This window comes from Rattus rattus, chromosome 13, assembly GCF_011064425.1.
Source record: "Rattus rattus isolate New Zealand chromosome 13, Rrattus_CSIRO_v1, whole genome shotgun sequence".
Taxonomy (NCBI): domain Eukaryota; kingdom Metazoa; phylum Chordata; class Mammalia; order Rodentia; family Muridae; genus Rattus; species Rattus rattus.
The window spans coordinates 6,525,531-6,546,455 of NC_046166.1; the positions used below are offsets into that span (position 1 = coordinate 6,525,531).

The following is a 20,925-nucleotide window of genomic DNA, read 5'->3' on the forward strand; positions in this document are numbered from 1 at the left end:
GTAAGACAAACTTAAACGGGAGTCTGTCTGCACACCGGTGTTTTGGAGGGGGAAAAAAAATGAAATCAGACTGGGTGTGGTGGCATATGCCTTTAGACAAAGGCAGGCAGATCCTGGTCTACATAATGAGTCCCAGATGCTGTCTCAAAACAAACAAAAACCGTTCTCTTTGTAGCTGTATCTCATAAGTGAACAGAGCAGGGATTTGTGCATATTGACTTTGCACTTCATCTCACCATTTTCATAAAATGAAAAGTGGCTGGATTAAAGTAACTATTTAAGAGGGGTCGGGCAAGTGTAGTAGCACTTAGCTACCTCAGAGGCTGAAGTGGAAGGATCATTTGAGTCCAGAAGTTCAAATTAGCCTGGGCAAGTCAACAAGACCGAATCTCAAACAAAACAGCGAAATCAGACTGGTGTCACAGGCCTATAATCCCAGCATTTGCAGTGTGCAGGCATGAAGATCAGGAGTACAAGGCCATCCTTGTTTTACAGGTCCTCGTTTTAAGTTTGAGGACAGCCTGGGCTTCATAAGAGCCTGTCTCAAAACGAACCCGGCACAAATCATGTTCGGGGGACAGGGATTCATTCACCTTGGAGCTTTGATTAATGAATTGAACCCTCTTGACTTTTGACCATTTAAGTAGAACACTCAACCCCTGGCGTGGGAAGAAGACTAGATGTCTGAGACTGTACTCAACACCGTGCTTTAGCATACTGTAGCTGCAGGTTATTAAACTCCACTTCTGAAGTAGTGAACCGAAGCTGAGGGCAAAATGTAGGAGTATTTTTAGAAAATTGCCCCGAGCATAGAAGATTTATTTACCTTGGAGGGGAATGGGATTTAACGACAGACTTCATCACTGTCCCTGACCCTGCCCCCGTGACCTAGAACACAGGGCTCTGGCGAGTCCCTTCACACAGCCTAGCTCACCTGCTCTCTCTACCTGCAGAGGTTTCCCTCCAGCCCCGCCCACTAGCCCTGGCTAGAGCTCCGCCTCCGGGGGAATCGAAGCCCGCCTCACGCCTGGCTCGACCAATCAAGCTCTACGATCTCGGACGTCGGGTTACGCGCGGCGCCGAGCGGCCGCGGGCTGAGAAACCGGCTCCCAGCTCCAGGTCCCGGGTCGCGGCTGGGCAGCGCGGCCCGGGCTGCAGCGAGGCCGGCTGCCCCTCGCGCCCTCCCGTCAGGCCGCCATGCAAGGCCCGGGAGGGAACGTGAGCCGCGGATTGCCGGGCGGGCCGGCCTCCACGGTCGCGTCCGGGGCGGGCCGCTGTGAGAGCGGCGCGCTCATGCACAGTTTCGGCATCTTCCTGCAGGGGCTGCTCGGCGTCGTGGCCTTCAGCACATTGATGCGTGAGTCCGGGACCCCAGCCCCTCCCCGTCCCCACGTCGCCAGCTGCAGACCTAGCCCCACCCCGGGGACCCTCCTGCCCTTAAGAGTTCCGGCCTGGGCACCGGGCCCTTGGGCTGCGGTGCCTCCCTCTCCCGCGAGACCGTGCTGGGCATCCGAGACTAGAAGGGAGTCCCGGACCCTCAGAGCCCTGGGCTTACAGCTGCAGCTTTGGGCCAGGAGTGACCCTGCCCGTCGCCACCTTAGACCTGTCTCTTGTCAGATGCCAGCCTAAATCTGCTTCCCTCCTACTTTGCCATCGCAAATTAAGCTTACCCCACTTTCCGGTATGGGCCGAGCCTTCTCCCCCACCCTCCCACTCCCAAAGATAGCACTACTCTCAGCTTCTTCTCGGGCTCCTCGTAGCCTCCCTCCCCTTGGCTCTTAGACCCCCACATCCTTAAGTGTCTACTGGCCTAATGCTGGGCTCCTCCCTGAACCTTCACTCCCTGTGTTTGCCCTTCCTGCTGGGTGTGTGGACACGCACCCACACCCACCTGTAGTGTTAGGGCAGTGCAGTCGGTGCTCCCACATCATCGCGCGACCCGGTCCTACTCCCTCTATTGTTCAGGGAAGATCCTCTCTGACTGCCTCGGTCCCCACATCTCAACCTCCGTTTCACCTGTTCAGCTCTGTCCCGAGCTTTCCTAGTTAAGTTGTATCTGAAGTTTCCCCTTGCTGTTCTTCCAAACCACGCCTGTTATTTACGCTTTTAATTTCCTAGGTTTGGGGCTTGGGTTTTTTTCTTTCTTTCTTTCTTTCTTTTTTTTTTTCTTTTTCTTTCCGTGAACTCATGACAACCTGGTTGTCTTGATGGAGGAGGCTTAGAGGCTCTGGGAAAGGTCTCAGAATCTTCGTGCTAAGTCGCCAGAGGCACTTCTCGGGGAGTTTTATAGTAAAGAAGGAAGTTACAGATGGCTGGTGTTGTCCAATGGGGGTTGGAGTAAGGGCCATGTTTACCCTTGGGTTGGGAGGTTGTGCTGTTTCTCTGATGGGCACACACGCACACACAACACTAAAGGATGGAGGTCTCTTGGCATATAGACTTCCCTGTGATGTATTACAGAGGAGTTATAATTAATATGTAGAGGCATTAATTCCAAAACTGACTTGTTTTCAGAACTGTGCTCTGTGGGCAGAATGGGGAGTTCCAGCAGGATGTACTCCTCACTGGCGGGGGGAGAGGGTCTTGCTTCAGCTCTGAACTCATCTGTAGAGTTATCCTTGCTTATTTATAACAACAGATTTCTTTGGGCAAACTCGCCCAGGCTTCAAGTGACCCTGGATAGCTTCTGATTCTGGCCACTATTTCTCTATGACTACTCGGCTTTGAACAGGAAGTGTCCAACTAGCCAGTGCTTGCCTCTGTTTCTTTTCCATCTCTATTTGCTTTGCCATTTTCTCTGCTGAACCAAGGCTTAGTTGTTCTCACAGTGATAGTTTGTAACAACTTAACCAGAATCAGTTGCCGACAGGTGCATATCCTGCCCGGCATGTGTTTCCACGATACCGTGAATGGGCTTCTCCTTCTCACCCTTCTCTCCTCCAGTCACTGTCCTTTTTCAAGAAACTATAGGTTTCAAAAAACTAGGGGATTTTGTAGGCGGAGCTGGCTGTTCTCATAGGCTTGATTAGTGTTGTTGGTTCGGTGTAACCCCTAGGGCCCACTTGTGATTCAGAGAGGGACATGTGATTATGTCAGGACAGAGTTGCTCATAGATGAGAATTGTCAGGTGGATTTGTTCAGAGTGGTAGTACTGGCCCTGCAAGTCTTCGGGGACACTCACTTCCTCACTTAATCTTCAGTGTGAGTTTACACACAGATCCCAGGACTGCTAGGACTTTGTGGGAGCGTATACTGAGTGCGAAAGTTGATTCCTATTCAGGGGAAGGCTCAGTGTGGAAGGGCTTTATGACCATGGCAGAAGGCCCTTGGCCAGTGAGAGGCAGTGTTATGCAAAAGAGATGGGATGGCCTGGACGCAGAAAGTAGATCAAGCAAACCAAGACAGCAGGACCTTTGTACTAGATCGGGAGACCTCCTGGGCTATAGCCCATTTGGGAAGTACCTTTCACGAGGCTTAGACCTCTTGGTCCTGGTGAAACAGAATTGTGGGGCTTTTCCATTTTGAATAGCCAGGGAGAGGAGGAGAGTTCTTCAGGGGCTGCCTTATACTTTTGGACTAGATTTTTGCTGTGGAGCACATCTGGCAGCTGTCAGGCTCTGTCTGCCTGGTCACAAAATGTATCTGGCTGAGCTGCTAGAGTCAAGGGCCAGCCTTCTGGGTCAGAGCCCAACTGGAAGTCCCTGAAGAAGTGGGGGTGGGGGCGGGGGGACCTTCCTTTGTTAGTCCCTTTTGTTTTTTTTTTCTTTTTTTCTTTTCTTTCTTTTTTTTTTTTTTTTTTTTTTTTTTTTTTTTTTTTTTTGGAGCTGGGGACCGAACCCAGGGCCTTTAAGCTTGCTAGGCAAGCGCTCTACCACTGAGCTAAATCCCCAACCCCTGTTATTCCCAACTTTATGGTCTTCAGACACACTTTAAATACCTTTCAGATTCTTCTGGACAATTTGACTTAACAGTGCTTGTACTTTTTGAGGTCTTCCCCTTCCTGGTACCCTGTCCCTTGAGGCAGTAGGGTCAGTGCCTCTCTTGAGTCCTATCCAGTTCTGACTACAGGGACTTCAGTTTTCCTGCTGGACCTGCTCTTGCCGTGGTATAATAAACCCACTTCTGTGCCCGACAGACTGAGGTTTCTCCCTTAACCTTCCTGGATTCAGAGGAACCACAGATCCACTGTTTATTCTCCTGTCTCTAGGCATAAAATCACTTTGCCCTAGTTGCTGTGTTTTCTACCCTTCTGTGTATGGGTGGGCTTTGTACGAGAGGAACAGTTTGGACGTTACCTTAATATCACCTGGGGAAGATTTGGGTTCTCACAAGTATCTCTCCCCCTGATACTCTGATAGACGCCTTGTGTTACATCTGGAAGTTGCACACTGACTCAGACTAGATGGTTGAGGGCCTCTATGCCAGGTGCCGTGTTCTTCCTGCTCTTCATGCTGTCTTTATAAACAGGCGGACTGTTAGAGTCCACCAGCCACTGGTGTATTCATGGGCAGTACCACTTTGTGACTGAGTAGGGGACTTCCCAGGACTTCCGGCTAAGGAACCCCCTCCCCCTGTACGAGGAATGGCCAGCAAACTTTAGCCAGATTATAAAGTTTCTAGCCGCTCGGGGTTTTCTGAGACATTGTGAAACTGACTGGAGCATCTACATAGAGACTTTCAAGCCAGAGGCTCTGTCGTGATCTGCCTGCCAAACAGTTCTTCTTGTTTGGTGTCTTTGTCTCTGCTCTATGGCGTGGCACTCACACTAGAATTGAGCAGAGCGTGGCCGAGCAGTGGTGAGGCTTGACCACCACTCCATCGGCCAGCCCGAGGGCGGCATTGGCCTGTGTGTGTTAGCATTTGGGGGTGTTTACTCTCGTGACTTTGAGAGCAAACTCAAGCTTCCTTCTCCGTGCTGAAGTGGGGACAGAATTGGCTTTTAACAAAACAAGCGTTTTGACAGCTTGAGCAGATCTGCCTGTGCGTTCTCACGTCACAGAACAGGGGCCTAGCGAGCTGGTAGAAATGGATCCCCGTGGTCCCAGCAGGGTACTGCCATGAAGAAGTGGTAGCTTTCTTCCTGTGACCCGAAGCAAAAGTACAAAGCAGGTCTACTGCGCTTCATACCTTGCTCTCCGATAAGGCTGTGTGGCATTTCCACTCCTACAGAGCTGGCCTCTCTCCGTGCTCTTTGTACAGACAGAGTTGGCACAGCGTTTCTCATGGTCCCCGCGCTAGAGCCCATCACAGCTTTATCTCTAAGGATGTCAGAACCGCAACGCCTGCCTGCTAACTAGTTTTACAAGTCCACGTTTTGTCAAGCTTTCTCTCTATGCGACTCTTTTTTTTTCTGAGCTTTTTGAAGAAAAGATACAGTCGTTATTGCACTTTAAGACTTGAGCGTCCTCCTAAGAACAAGGACGGCCCTCTAAGGGGATTAGTAATCCATACGGTGGATCTCCGAGTTCAAGGCCAGCCTGGTCTACAGATCGAGGTCTGGAGAAACCCTGTCTGGAAAAAACCAAACCAAAAAGGAAAAACAAACAAACAAAAAACCTCTCTGTATACCCACTGTGTTCACATTTTCCCAAATGCCATCTATTTTATATTGGTTTTGTTTTGTTTTGGGTTTTTTGTTTTTGGTTTTTGGTTTGTTTGTTTGTTTGTTTGTTTGTTTGTTTAATTGACTCAACAGAGGGCCATACGTTGTGCTTGGTTTGGGCTTTGCTGTTGCAGTGCTGAACCTGATCCCGGGCCTCACCATGATAGGCTAGTGTCCTACCATTTGGCTGTATGTCCAGCAGCACTTTTAGTTTTTAATGACATTATTGGCCTTTGGAAGAGTCCTGCCTGTTAACTGTCAAGTGTCCACATTCTACAGGTCTCTAGGTGTATCCTTGGGGGTCTGTGTTGTATCACTGACCCCCGGTGTTTCCTCTATTTGGAACAGCTAAAGTCATATAACCTTTTTTATGTAAGAACACTCCATAAGAGGTGCTGTGTGCTCCTAGTAATGTCAGGAGGGTGTAGCCCTTAGAAAAAGCAAGTCCTTGACTGAGTGTCATTGGCACACGCCTTTAATCCCAGCACTGTGTGGGCAGAGGCAGGTGGATTTCTTTTGAGGCCAGCCTGGTCTACTTAGTGGGTTCCAGGACAGCCAGGGCCATATAAAGAGACCCTGTTATCAAACTGAAAAGAAAGAGAAAGGCCAGTTACTTCTCAGAAGGAGTGGGAAGATTTATCATTTTCCCCCTATAAAAGTATCGTTCTCACTATGATGCTTTAAGAGTGAGTGAAAGCCTTGGTAACTTCTCACCTAGAGGTTACTTCCTCGCTGAGCAATGGACTGTAAGGCAGTAAAGGCTTCACTCTGGGCCTAGCACCCAGCACTTACTCCTTCCTCTCCCAGTGGAAAGGAGGCCATTCCTTTCTCTCTCCTGTGCTATGGCTGACGTTAGCATGCTAGTCCTGGGCGTTCATGTTCAAAAGACTTGGATTTCTAGATAGGTATTTATTTGATAGCTTCTGTCCTAACAGCATTCTGCCGCTTCATTTATAGTAAAAGTTTATTAATTTGGAGTTTTATGAATTTGGGAGCGATCTGAATTGTAGAATAATTTCATCAAATGCATTTTTTAAATTACTAAATACCGCTGTTGGTCAAGTGTTGCTCTGTAGGGGCCTGCCAGATCTCTGCTGCTTTAATGATGTGTTTAAACCCTTCGTAATTAGAGTAATATTTGCATGAAGATGAACGTGTGTTGAAGTTTCTTCACAAGATGTTAAAAGTAGCAGGACCTCGGATGGATGTGAATGCGGTCCACACTCGGTCTCTCCTCTGTCCTTGCGCCGTGGAGGTAATTCTCAAAGCAAGATTGGCAATGTCGATTTCTGTTCTGGGCCTGTGGGGATTGGAAGTCGTCAAGGATCAGTGTTGGGTACACATCCAGTCCTCTGTGGGTGCCGGGTCCCAGGGAAAGCATTTCCCAAGTGCTTACACATTGTTTTTTGAATGGGGTTAAGGACACTTGCCTCTCTACCCTTGTTGTTTGCACGGTATCCTTACATTAAACACTGTAAGGACCTTTAGCCCTCTTCATACAGTCCATAATAAAAAAAAAAGAAATGTAAAAGACAAACAAACCTTTTCCCCAACCGGCAAGGTCAGTGTAAATTCTAAATGAACACGTTCCCAGAGCTGTGGTTTTAGTAGATACCACACCTGTTCTACCCAACCCTTTCCTGCGTTTTCTTCACCTGTGATGTCTCATGGGGGCCTCAGCAGAGCAGGGAGTCGTCCTGGGCTAAGCAGCCTCCAGGTGATAAACCTGCCTCCTGCTCCCGGGCTTTGTTTTGCCCAGGTCCTTGCTGGGGAGTGGCTACAGAGTCACTGGAACTGGCCTCTCCTTCCTACAGTTTGTTCTCCCCGGTCCCCCTCTGCTGCCTCCTGTGCTTGAGCACTTGATAGGCTCACAGGGATCCTGGAAGGAAGGGTTTTATAAACCAAGAGCTTGGTCTTGTGCCTTCGTGTTACTCGGTGCAGAGCAGAGAAGCCAAGTCCCTCAGACTTTTGAGCTCTCCTGAGTTCTTCCGTCCCTGCCTGTCCTGTTCTGTCCGTTCTGGTCTCACACCCATAATCCTAACACTCGGGAAATTGAGACCGGAAGATCTCATCCTCAGGCCACCCTGGCCTAAATAGTAAAACTGTCTCAAATAAACAGAGCATGGGGGCATGGGGACTTATAAAACTGTACTTCATGAATATTTACATAAACGCATCTGAAGTGATTTTCCAATTATTTCGTGCATGTTGAGTCACACTTTGCATTCGTGAGTGTTTCCTTAGCCCTTAGGAGGTCCTGGTCCTCTGAGGACTGAGGTCTGGTATCTGAATAACAAATGGAGGGAGGACAGGAGCTGCTGACTGGTGAGGAAGGGGTTTCCTGGGCCCCGTGTGATTCATGGGTTTATATGTTAGTCTGTGCACAGGAGTAGTCAGTCTCTGAGACTCTCCCATGTAACATGCTATCCTGTTGTCCCACAGTGTTTCGGATTAGCACTGTTGGCATTTCGCCTCATTTTAATTGGGTGGGAAGCTGCCGTTTGCGTTATAAGGCGTTTATAATATCTGTGGCCTGCACACACTAGACGCTGTAGCAACCCCTGTATCATGACAACCATTAAAAATGTCTCTAGACATTGCCTGGTGTTCTTCGGGAGGACAGTCGTCCTTGTGTGAGAGTCACTGAGTGTTCAGCGTGTGCCTTACACAGGAAGCTTATTTCAGCTCGCAAGGACAGAGCAGTAGACTCTGTGTCCCCAACTAAGAGCACAGTGGACTGTCAGAACCTAACAAAGGACTGTCCTCCTAGCCTCGTCGTGTCCCATCTGAGCTCCAGCACAGGTGGTGGTGACAGTGGAAGACATTTAGTCCTGACAGCCATCCAAACACTTGTACCTCCATATATATGTGGAATTGAGTTACAGAGAAGTTTACTCGGGGGCAGAGAGTTGGTAAGCAGAAAGAACCATGTAGTCCACCTCTGGAAGGCTCCTTTTGACAGAAAACCGAAGGAGGGTCCTTGTTAATTGGCGTTTATTGATCATCCATCACTTTCATGGAGGCTCACGTACCTCCCGGGTGTGGTCACAGAGAATCTTGTTAGGCTGAGGAAGTTCTGGGAACTGCTGTTGCCCACCCTGTGAGCATGGCCCCAGGCGTTGGTAGGGGTGGCCTTTGCCTTGGAATGTCTCCCAAGAAGAATTCTGCTTGTCAGTGAATCCTGGAATCCTGGGCCTTTGTGCCCAGTAGAACAGGCTCCCCCCTTGAGTTCTGACTTCTGAGTTTTCAGTAGGCTCACCTCCTTGCCATTCCACTGGCTCCTGGGACTTTCATTCTGAAGGGTGCCATGTGCAGGAGACAGGCTCCTGTCAGGAAAGGAGTGGGGTTCATTATGATGGTGGACAGAATTTTTCAGGGGAACGGGTATCACACTGGAAGGGAACCAGCGAGGAAGAAGGGAGCTTCGGGGGCTTGCTGCATGGTCTTCTTGTTGGCTTTGACGCTTCCTTGAAGGTGTGGTACAGACGTGCAGTTCCCTGATGGGTAAGGCATTGGCCCCCTTAAAGACTTGCTACAGATTCTTGTGGCTGTGCAGATCCTGCAGAGCGAATGTCCTGGCTGAGGTGGCCTGAAGCCTTCAGTGTACTTGGGATGAATCCTTGTCAGCTCCTGCAAGCAAGGCCATCTGTACCCACCGCTGTTGTGTTCATCTAGAGAGAGGAGTGCGGGAGACAGTGAGCACGTTTGAACAAATATGTCATGCATCTGGCTCTCCTCGGCTAGCGAACTGCAAGTCTGAGTTACTGGTTCCATGGCTTCCCCGAAATGGGTCCAGCACAGGAGGGGCCCGAGATAAGAACGTGTTGGGTTCCTGCAGTCACAGGGTTGAAAAACAGTGTTAATTTTGTGAAGATGGGATTCGTTAATCTCGTCCTGGTTTGCAGATGGGATTTGGCTCAGTGGTAGAGCATTTATAGCATGCGTGAGCCTGGGTTTGATCCCCAGCATAGGAAAGAAAAAGAAAAAAGAAAAAAAAACCCTGGTTTTTGTAATTCTCTCAGATTCTTCTGTGAGAAGTCCTGTCAGTTGTTGGCAACATAATAACAAAAACATTCGGTTATGGGAAATCAGAGTAAGCAGAGGTAGCTTAAATGTTTATTAATTCAACTAATAGTGATTTTCCCCCTAGAATGTGTTTAAGAAAATAACTAACACTCCAGAACAGTGGAGAATATTCAGGGGCAGTCATCAAGAACGTTACAGTTGGGCTCAGTGCCACTGGAATGGGGGCCACAGCATTCTGAGGACAGCTTTGTACTTGTTATATAGGCTCATTTGACCTGATGCTGGCTGTGTAGGTCACCTCAGGCTCAGGCAAGTCCTTTCACCTCAGCCTCCCAAGGGCTGGTATACAGCATACCCAGCAGCAGCTGTCTGCAGTGTGATCTCATTCCCCCGTGGTCGAGGTCCTGGGACCAGGCCCACGTGGACAGTAACAGGCTGAATTTTGGCCTGGTGTGACATAAGGCATCAGGAAATAGAGGGTAGAGAGAAGAGTGCCACCTGGGGCATTTGCACGCCCCTGCTCTATGACATGGGGATGGCTGGTCTCTCTCCACCGACCACAGCTGCTGTTGTATTACGACAGGAGCTCAGGCTAAATTAGGACGGTGCCCTGGTGGTTGGCACTCCGTCTTGACCTCTCACCGGCGTGTCGTGTCTGAGCTGCAGATGCTGTAGCTGGTATAGTCTTACATGTTAGCCGCCCAGTTAGCAGATACTGAGAGGCAGGGGTGCCCCCATACCGTGACGCGCGTGCCTGCCTCCTCCCCTTGCCCACACGCTTCCTGTGCCTGTTCCTCTTCCTCTGTGTACAGTGAATGTTGGTGTGGAGGGCAGAGGTCGGCCAGCCTTGGATGGCGGTTCTCAGGAGCTGACCATCCTGGTTTGTGAGACAAGATCTTTCACTGGGCCTACGGCTTGCCAATAAGCTAGGTTGTCTGGCCAACAAGCTCCAGGCATCCTCCTGTCTCATTTGCACAAAGCTTGCCCACTGAACTGTCTTCCCAGCCCTGTGTTTATACCTCCAAGTCACCCTGATGCTGTCGCAACCATTCTGCCCTGCTTGCTGGGCTCCATTTGCTTGAGACAGCTTCTGCCTTACATGTTGTGGGCAGAGCTGCCACCTAAGTGATGTTAGCGTCACACTGGTTGGTCCTAATCTGAGGCACCGCCATTGGTTCCTTAATAACTTGATTCCTCTAAGTCTTTCTGCCATGAAGTCTCTCCCTTTGTAATTAACATGGAACTGACAGAAGAATTTAGTTAGTGTTTTGGTGGTGCTGGGATCTTGAGTGTCGAACCCTGAACCTCATACAAGCTAGGCAGTGCTAACCAGATGCTGTACCATTAGGTACATACCCACTCCTAGCCCCAAGTGATAGTTTAAGACTACGTAAACACAGGATCTGTTTGTCAGTTTCCGGCCAAAGCCTCAATGGTTGGGCAGTTAAAAATCACAAGTCGAGAGTGAAGGTGCGTGACCAGTTTGATCTGGATGGTACCGGTGTGAAGATACCCAACAGTTAGTGTCAACTGACAAAAGTGTGACTCAATCCCGATGCCTCTTAGTCCAGCTCTAGGCCTCCCTGCCTTCGTGCAGCCTGTGGTGTGCAGTGACTGTTGTGTTCACACCACAGGATGCCTCGTCCTGACTGAGAGCCGCCTGCGTCCCTGTTACCCATAACCCGCTGGGTTCTCACTGAGATCGTGAGCGCAGAGTTTCCTAGGTACAGTGGGCAGCGTGGAGGAGAACGGGGCTGGATCGAGAAGACAGAGTGCTCTTTCCTCAGTGGCCACATTCGACTTCAGCCTGTGCAAAAGTAGATGCTGTGAAAGGGCAACCTACCCTTTTTCTATAAGCAACCAGAAAGCAGGGGCAGAACACACAACTCTTGTCTGTGGTCCTTGAACAACAGTTGCTGCTTCCCCAAGGGAGGGAGAGAGAGGGCAGCCATGTGGTCTCCCCCCCAGCATCCTGCCTAGAGACCGTTCCCACATTGAAGAGCAGCGAGGAACCCACACATAGCCAAAAGAAGGCAGAGTTAGAGACAGAAGCAAGGGGAACTTGCAGAAGGTATGTAGGGAAAGAAACTGCACAAGAGAAGCTGTAGATGTGTGCCCTGGGATCCCTCAAGGCTCTTGGAAAGGTCTGACGGCTGGGTGGAGCTCATGACCAGGAGGAGTAGCTGCTGGAGAGCAGTTTGCAGGACCCAGAGACATCAGAGCTCTGTGTGGGTATAGTGGGGAGGCCTTAACCGAGGCCTCTCAGTAAGTGCGTGAGGGGTGACACCAAGTGCTCTAGCAAACAGTACGTAGCTTAAAACACCAAGGCTTTATACACGTATACAAACCAGAACTCACTTTCTTCTGCCACACGTTTGCAAATGTGGACGGCTGCTCACCCCAGAAGTGAGGAATTTCTTCCACTGCTCTTGGCTAACGACTCCCTCCCTGAGGCAGGAGAGACAAACTAGAATTTCTCTTAGTCAGTTCTAACAGGCCACCAGCTCTGCCCTAGCAGATACCCGTGCACTGCCGTCTGTTTAGTTCCGTCCTAGCATTCTCTCTTCAGGCTTGTGTCTGGAGGGATGTCTGTGCAGGAGGGGGATGTCTTCAAGACCATCGTCCTTCCTCTAGCGGCCAGCTCAAGCCTCAGGCTGCTTTACCTGTGCTCCTGAGTCTGACTGCACATTGGACTTCACACAGCCCGCTGTCTTTTTCATGTATGGGGGGCAGTGGTGTGCATATGTGCACATGAAGGCGGGTGCCTCAGAGGCCAGAGGCGTCAGAACCCCTGCAGCCGAGGTAATGATTGTGAGCTGCTGGCTGTGGGTGCTGAGAACTGGCCTCGGGTCCTCTGGAAGAGCAGTGAGTACTCTTGACCACTGAGCCATCTCCTGCCCAGTTCACTGGTTCCCTGTAAAGGATACCAACCGAGGACGCAGGTGAGAGACTCATGCAGCAGGGCGTGAAGGAGGGTGGGCATCCGTGTCCTCTAAGGTGCGCTGCCCACTGTAACCTGCACACATTTAGCTTCTGGAAACTCCGTGCTCTGAATCTTTTATAGAGACCTCAGTCCTTTGACATGACTGCAGCGTGGACAGACACGCTGAAATGTGGTTGGACAAAAAGAATGGGGTCTAACGTTAATGATAGACCAAGTCGGGTGAGCAGCCAGGCCTGCTCACCGTCAGGATCTCTGCTGAAGTGGAGCAAGTCAGATACGTCTCGGTGGATAGTAGAGCCATGGCAGGTACGTTAAGATTGGGATTCCTCTGATACTCGGGGCCGAAGCAGGAAGAGCATCACAAGGCTGGGGCAGCCTGAGCTACGTAGTGAATTGCTTTCTCAAAAGCTATTTTCTATAAAAGTGAGCTAAGAACCCTGGATGAAGTAGGGGAAAAAAATCACAACATAGTACCCTATTAAAATTGACTAGAAATAGATCACAGCTCAGAATGTAGACATGGAAACCAGAAGAGTTCTAGAAGGAACCATGCAAACAGGAAGTCTGACCATGGGCAAGAATTTCTTGGGACACTAAACGCTTATCATTAAAAATGACGTCAGAATTCATTTAAACTCTCTGTTCCTTCGTCGCTTGTTTTATCTCACTATCCCAGCCTTGAACCCACAGAGGTTTGTGTTTCTGCCCCCCACGTGCTAGGATTAAAGTGTGTGCCGCTTGTGCCCAGCTTAAATTTTCTATTCTTTCAAATGTGGAAGAGGCAGAGGCGTTGTTGGTTAAAGGGTTCAAGTCTGTGTGATCTCTCTGACTGCACATGACCATAGTGGAGAGTAATTTGGATGAGACCAGCAAGATGGCCGTAAAGCCACTTGTCATGCAAGTCTGGTGACCTGATTTTGACCCCTTGAACAAGCTGTGCAAAGTTATCTTCTAACCTTGTGCGTGCACGCACACGCACGCACGCACACACACACACACACAGTATAGAAAACTGTTTCAGATTTTCAACTAGGAATGCTTAGGAAGTACATGAAGATGTTCCAGAATCCAAAAAATTCTAAAATCAGGAACACTGGTCTGAAACGTTTCAGAAAAGGACTATGTCTGTATTTTAAAAATAGTTGAAAGGGGACGTTTTAAATCTCATCAGAAAACACATTAAGTGACATGGCTACAGAATTAACCTGACTTAATCATTCTGCATTGTATACAGGTGTCACACATCGCAGCACTCTCTAAACACATGTACGGACTGTCCGTCAGAAATAGCATTCACTTTTGAGAGGTAGACCGTAAACTAGGAGGAAACACAATACCAATGTCTGGCCAAGCATTTGTGACTAGAACATGTGGAGAATTCTTAGAACTCAGTGGAAAGGGACGATATGCTCTTCAGTAAGGAAGAGGCTAATAGTCCTTTCTCCTGAAGATAACAGAGAGCCAATTAGCACATGGAAAAACAATCTTAATCACCAAGAATACTCGAATTAAAAAGTGATGAGGTACCACTATTCATCCACACAACAATAAAAGTTAAAAAGGCTGACCAACAACACCAAGCACAAAAAGAATATGACCTCCTCCACTTTCATATATGAGAGCTGGACACGAGAGCAGCACACACACACTTTGGAAAGTCACTTGCCATTATCTTATAAAGTTCCATGTCCCACACTACCAAGCAGTGTTACCTCTGGGTTCTTCCGGGGAAGAGGACATGGATAACAACAAAATAAGAGGGATAGTGCAAGTGTTTGTGAACTTGTGCATAGGTAGCCGTGGTATATCTTAACAATGGAGTAGATGTTCACAATCAGAAGGAGTAAAGCTACTGGTGCCTGATGCAGCATAACACGGCTGATGCTCATGGCTGAAAATGCTGAGCGGAGGAAGCCAAATAACAAACTACAGTATGTCTCAATTATATGAAATCTTAGAAAAAGGGAATTTAATCTATAGTGACAACAGGTAAGATAATGGTGGCCTTGGGGTGGCAGGTGTGGGACTCAATGGTACATTTGAAAACCCAATCAATGTAAATAGAAACAAGTGAGGAAAAGTGTACTAGCAAGCCAGACGACCTAGTTAGATCATGGGTGTGCATACACATGTGTGATCATGGGTGTGTGTATACATGTGTGATCATGGGTGTGCATGCACATGTGTGATCATGGGTGTGCATGCACATGTGTGATCATGGGTGTGCATGCACATGTGTGATCATGGGTGTGCATGCACATGAGTGAAGGCCCAGGGTTAGCATCACTTGTCTTCCTCAATTGCTCTCTATTTTTTGAGTCAGGGTCTCTCACCAAGCCTGGATCTCATCGACTGGACTAGGCTTTCTGGCTCATGAGCTCTAGGGATCTGTCTGTCTTCTCTGTTCCCCTGGTGCTGGGGTTACAGACACAGGCTGCCACAGCAGGCTTCTGCTTGGGTGATGGATTTGAACTCAGGTCTTCATCCTAGCCTAGCAGGTACTTTACAGATTGAGCCATCTCCCCTGCTCCCTGCTAAAGGTTTTAAAGAGAAATCAGATTGTAACAAGGAGTGCAATGGAAGATTTTAGAGAGAGCCACATGGAATTTCTGGAATGGAAAATAAATTTTCCGAAACATTCAGTGGACAAGCATAAAAGAATTAGACTGTCCGGAAGGACACTGGATGTGAAAATGTAACAACAGAACTTTATAAACTGAAGCATAGAGAGAGAAGACAGACTGAGAGAAAAACCAAACAAACCTCTGATTACCCAGAGTATCAAAGCCTGATGTGTAGTGGGCTTGCAAGAAGAGATGGGAAGGGAGAGAGCAAAAATATTTTATTTGAAAAAATAAATAATGGCTAAACATTTTCCAGAGTTGATGGAAACTGTAAAGGCCCAGATCCAACTGCAGGAAACACACACACACACACACACACACACACACACACACACACACACCACACACACAAACACACCACACACACATACAGACACACACGAACCACATACACACATACATACACCTCACAGACACACAAACACACTACACACACACCACGCATACACACACCACACACATACACACACACACCACACACACACACACATACACACACCTCACAGACACAAACACACTACACACACACATACCACGCCAGCACACACCACACACAGACGCACACACACACACATACACGCACCACACACACATACACACACCACACACACACACCACACAGACACACACACATACACACACCACACACACACACACATCACACAGTGCTGCAGTGAAATCAGGTGGTTGAAGATTAGTGATAGGAAAAAAGTCCTAAAAGTCAGAAAAAGAGATTTATTATGTGCAGAGAAATAAACATAAGAAACTAATTCAGAGTTTTCACCAAGTTCTTTGAGCTAGAGCACAATGGATCATCTTTCAAATATGTACAGTAAAAGCTTGCCAATCTGCTATTCTGGATCCAGTGGAAATGTCTCTCATGAATGAAGGTGGAAATTTTTGCTGGATAAAGGGTTCTGGGGAGACAGCCCAGCAGTAAGGGCGGGCACTTCCTGCTCCTCCAGAGACCTGGAGTTCAGTTCTCAGCACCCACGTCAGGCAGCTCACGTGCAAGTCCATCCTCCTCTGGCATCCCAAGGCACACACATACACATTAGATAAAAATGCATATTTAAAAAATACATCTTTCTTTACCCAAAGCAATGATTCAGCCCTTGATTCCGTTTTAGCTGCTGGACCTCTTAAGGTTTTTATAGCCTCACAGTTCAACGTGATGTTAGGAAGTTAAATGCATTAGGGGTGAACTGAGTTCCTCCCTCGCTCCTTCTCCCATTCCTTCCTTGAAGGGACCGGCTTCCAGCTTGTATGCTGCAGAAACTGATCCTGAGTACCTAGTCCTGCCTCAGCCTCCCAAATGCTGGCACTACAGGCCACGTACCACCATGTCATCTCTTCTGTTCTTTCTTAGCATAGCATAAAAACTGCAGATATAGACTCCTACAGATCACACAGACCGTGTGCTCCCAGTGCCTCCTGCTTACCGTCCTTCCTCCGTCTTCCCCATCATCCTGGGCAGTACCGTGCGTGACTTAAGTACCTCTCAATAGCTTATATAGCACCAGTGGATCAAGCTACCTCGGATAACAGAAGCCCTGGCCCACTCAGGGTTTTCCTTTCCTGTGCAGACACAGCCAACTCCATGGCAGACTTTCCACCGCTTCTGCATCAGAAATCAGATTCAGTCCAAAACACTATCTTGATGGTTGAGGTAGAAGAGGGCTCGCCTTTAAGAATGATGAAGACACTATGATACTTTGAAAGACACTCTATGTGTGTGTGTGTGTGTGTGTGTGTGTGTGTGTGTGTGTGTGTGTGTGTGTGTGTGTGTGTGTTTTCCTGCACTGGAGGGCTATTAGCCAACAGCTAAGCAGAGAGCATGAGAGTGTCAGCTTAGACCAGATAGAAAATGAAATATCAGTTTCACGTTCTACGACGTTGCGTCTGTTCCATGTTTAGTAGAAATCTCCTAAGGACTCAGAGTAGGGAGCCTAGCAACCAGCCTCCATGCTAGAACCCAGCATTCCCCACCCCTGGTCTTAATAGCGTGCACAATGTCCTACCATGTCATCAGTATTAGTATTGTCTGAAGTCCCGAGTGGCATCTGAGAATAGGTCATTAGCAGGATACAGCTTGCCCTTTAAGTTGGCCATACTCCCTCATTGGCTCTGTCCGTCACTTGCTCTGTGGAAGCTGAATGCCAGTGATTTAGACACATGGAGAGTCCCGGTCCACACGAGAGGACCTAGACTATATATATGGGGTTTGGGGATGGGTCCCCAGGGATGGTGTAACTCCCAAGAGATCTTGTCAGAACACGTCTAGACCAATAATAAATGTTTGTCGTAAGCCAGCGGGGTTTGGAGTAACATGGAGCAGTGGCAGTGATATAGCAGAGCTGATGTGGAGAAGTTGGGAAACTTAATCACTGCTCTCCAAAGTCTGCAGTAAGATTAGGACGGCAGATTATTTGAAGAAGTAATCCAGATTTGCGCTGCATGGCCAGAGGTCAGTCCCCGTGTGCCTTCCTGCAGGGGAGGTGAGAGCTGAGGTGGAGAGTGTAGCCTGAGAGAGTGGGGTTGCCACCCTCCATTGCCGACCCTCCTGTGCTCTGGGGTGGGCTTACCAGCAATCGTCTACATCAGTGTAGGCGCTGCCTACGTCTTCCTTCTTCCGAGCCTTGGATAACTTTTCTCTCTTGGATTTGCCCTGTTCCTAGCAAGACTCCAGACGACGACATCTGTGTTTCTACAACCCATGCTGGATTTCCAGCTCTGAATTACATGTGGGAGTCAAACAGGGACCAGTGTTTAAAAATCTACTCACCGAGCAGTAGCTTCGTATGCTTTTTTTTAAAAAACTCAGTTGTGGCCTTGTTTCCAACCCTTCTGTTTAAGGGGTGCTTGACGAACTCATTTCTCACCAAAAGAGCAGCAGAGGCTTCAGTGCTAAAGTCCTGCTTTCTGTACAGCGCACAGCTTGGCTTTGTTTTGTGCCTTAAGATGTAGGTGATGCCCTGGTCTTTGTTCAACCACCTGCTCTTCTTTAGAATACGATTATGCACAGTCATCATTCTCCTGATTCCTGTGTGTGTGCGTGTGTGTGTGTGTGTGTGTGCGTGCATGTGTGTGTGTCTGTCTGTGCATGCATGTGTGTGTGTTTAGTGTGTATGCATGTGTGTGTATCTGTGTGTGTCTGTGTGTCTGTGTATCTGTATCTCTGTGTGTGTGTGTCTGTCTATGTCTGCCTGTGTGTCTCTGCATGTGCATCTGTGTGTGTGTGTGTGTGTGTGTGTGTGAGTGTGTGTGTCTGTGTGTATCTGTGTGTCTGTGTGTGTGGTGTGTCTATGTGTATCTGTGTGTGTGTCTGTGTGCATGTGTGTGTGTCTGCGTGCATGTGTGTGTGTGAATATCTGTGTGTCTGTGTGTGTGGTGTGTCTTTGTGTGTGTATCTGTGTGTCTGTGTGGTGTGTGTGTGTGTCTCTGTGTGTGTCTGTGTGTGTCTGTGAGTGTGTGTGTCTGTGTGTGTATCTGTGTCTGTGTGTCTGTCTGTCTGTCTGCCTGTGTGTCTCTGTGTGTGCATCTGTATGTGTGTGTCTGTGTGTGTCTCTCTCTCTGTCTCTGTGTGTGTCTGTGTGTGTGTCTGTGAGTGTGTGTGTCTGTCTGTGTGTGTCTGTGTCTGTGTGTGTGTGTCTGTCTGTCTGCCTGTGTGTCTCTGTGTGTGCATCTGTGTGTGTGTGTCTGTGTGTGTGTCTCTGTCTGTGTCTCTGTGTGTGTCTGTGTGTGTGTGTCTCTGTGTGTGTGAGTGTGTGTGTGTATCTGTGTGTGTATGTGTGTCTGTGTGTGTGTGTAGAGTGACCTTGGGCGCCTTCCTCCATCACTCTCCACATCTTCTTTTGTGGCAAGATCTCCCACTCAAATTGGAGCTCATCAATTCAGCTGGGCCGACTGGCCAGCCAGTGAGCTTCAGGGATCCACCTCTACAGAGTTGAGGTCACAGTCACACATAAAGGTGCCAGAATTTCACATTGAGTATTGAAGATGCAAACAGAAGTCCCCAAGCTTGTACAGCAGGCACTTTAGTGATTCGTGCTGTCCCTTGGGCCCCTCTGACTTTTCAGTTAAGATTTATTTAATATGTGAGTGTTTTGCCTGCGTGTATGTCTGTGCACCGCCTGCATCCCTGACGCCCACAGAGGTCAGAAGAAAGCATTGGAATTCCTGGAGCTCAAGCTATGGTAGTTGTGAGCCACGATGTGAGTGTTGGAAACCAGACTCTCGGCCTCTGCAAGAGCAGCCACCACCTTAGCTGTGAGCCTCTCTGCAGCAGTAACCCCTTCTGATTCTCAATGGCAGATAGCTTGGTTACTCCTTGGCAGCGGGTTTTAATTCTGCTTTCTTTGGCTCCGTGCTTGCCCTTGCCACATTTGGATCCTCTCTCATTGCATCAGCGGTGATAAGGCCCAGCCAAGCGTCTTGCAGATAGTTTGGCTGGAGAGCAAGGCCAAAGGTTAATGCCGATTCTTCCCTGGTTGGAGAGCCCTATACCTCCTTTTCCTTCTGGGACCTTGTAGATTGTATACGGCCTATTTGAATGATAGGTGGCATAAGCAGGCCTGTTTAAAGGAGAAGAAACAGAACCAGGATATACTAGTTCTCTGGAATTGGCCGTAGGTCCATTCTAGATTTTGGGAAGGTTGGAACCAGAAGCCAAGGGAGATCATAGTTGTGCGTCGATCTCAAAATCATCATCAGGCAGCCCCTCTCCAGCCCTCTAAATGCCGATGTGACTTCCCCTTCCATCTTAGAGCTGGAGTCTGTAGCGCTCAAGGACAAAGGCATCTTCTACTAAGCAGTCTACTCAGCCTTAGTTATTGGGACCCATGCCATATGCTGCCTCCCATAACCATTGTCTACACAGGGAGTGTCCCCAGTGTGAGGGATCCAAGCTGCATGACCGCAGCCCTGCCGCTTTTCCTCCACAGCTGCTCCCTGCTAAGGGTCTTTGTTCCTCCATGCTGCTGGACTTCTCCTGTGTCACTCCCACGCTCCCTGCCCACCTGCTCTTCCACATTGGAGAAAAAGATGGGAAGAACCCAGAGGCACCCAAAATGTCAGACCACTGGATAAGATTCCCACTGCCGGCCAAAGAAGGCTGTGTGGGTAGCTCACTGGGGGCTGATCTCTTGGCTTGTAGCCCTCAGCTTTCCTGGGGTGTAGTTTGTGAAGTTAAGACTTCCTTGCTGCTCTGTGCTATCCTGCCTCTTGCCACTTCGTCCCCAAGGTGTCTCCGTCTTGCTCCCATTTTGACTGATTGTGCAATTTGTGTTGTCTGAATAAAGATGACTTTGAGTGCTAAGTTCACTGGGGGAAGGTCTTAAATGTAATTGTGCCCTCCAGTGTCAGCTGATCTTCTAATTGTTGTTCTAAGGCTACCTGTTAATCTGCTTCCATGAGTAAATTCGTAAAGAATATCTTGCTTCCTCGAGGTTTGGGGTGGAGGGTATTTTTAGGAGAGAGCATCTGGGTACATACACAGTTCCCTCACCGGGCCGGTAGACGCGTGTGTGGCATCCCTCATTTGCACAACAGAGGGTATTTCTCTCGAGACCGATCGCCGATCATTGCCCAGTATTTGTTCTACAGCGCGGCATGAGGACGGGATTCTTTCCACCTATAAACCAACCTTCTTAACTGGCATTGTGCCCTTGGCTACAACAGCCCACAAGTAGAGCTTGGAGAAGCAGCCCCTGAGAAGGTGGCTGAAGCCT

At 48.7% G+C, this 20,925-nt stretch overlaps 1 protein-coding gene across 1 annotated transcript in view; it reads left to right on the forward strand.

Moving 5' to 3' along the window:
- The first annotated feature begins 1,071 nt into the window (after positions 1–1,071).
- The window catches only part of LOC116914300 (store-operated calcium entry regulator STIMATE), a 52,012-nt gene continuing 32,158 nt past the window's right edge, over positions 1,072–20,925 (forward strand). The window contains exon 1 of the mRNA XM_032918541.1: positions 1,072–1,357. Within this exon, the coding sequence (XP_032774432.1) occupies positions 1,198–1,357 (160 nt within the window). The 5' untranslated portion in view covers positions 1,072–1,197. The remainder of the gene's footprint in view (positions 1,358–20,925) is intronic.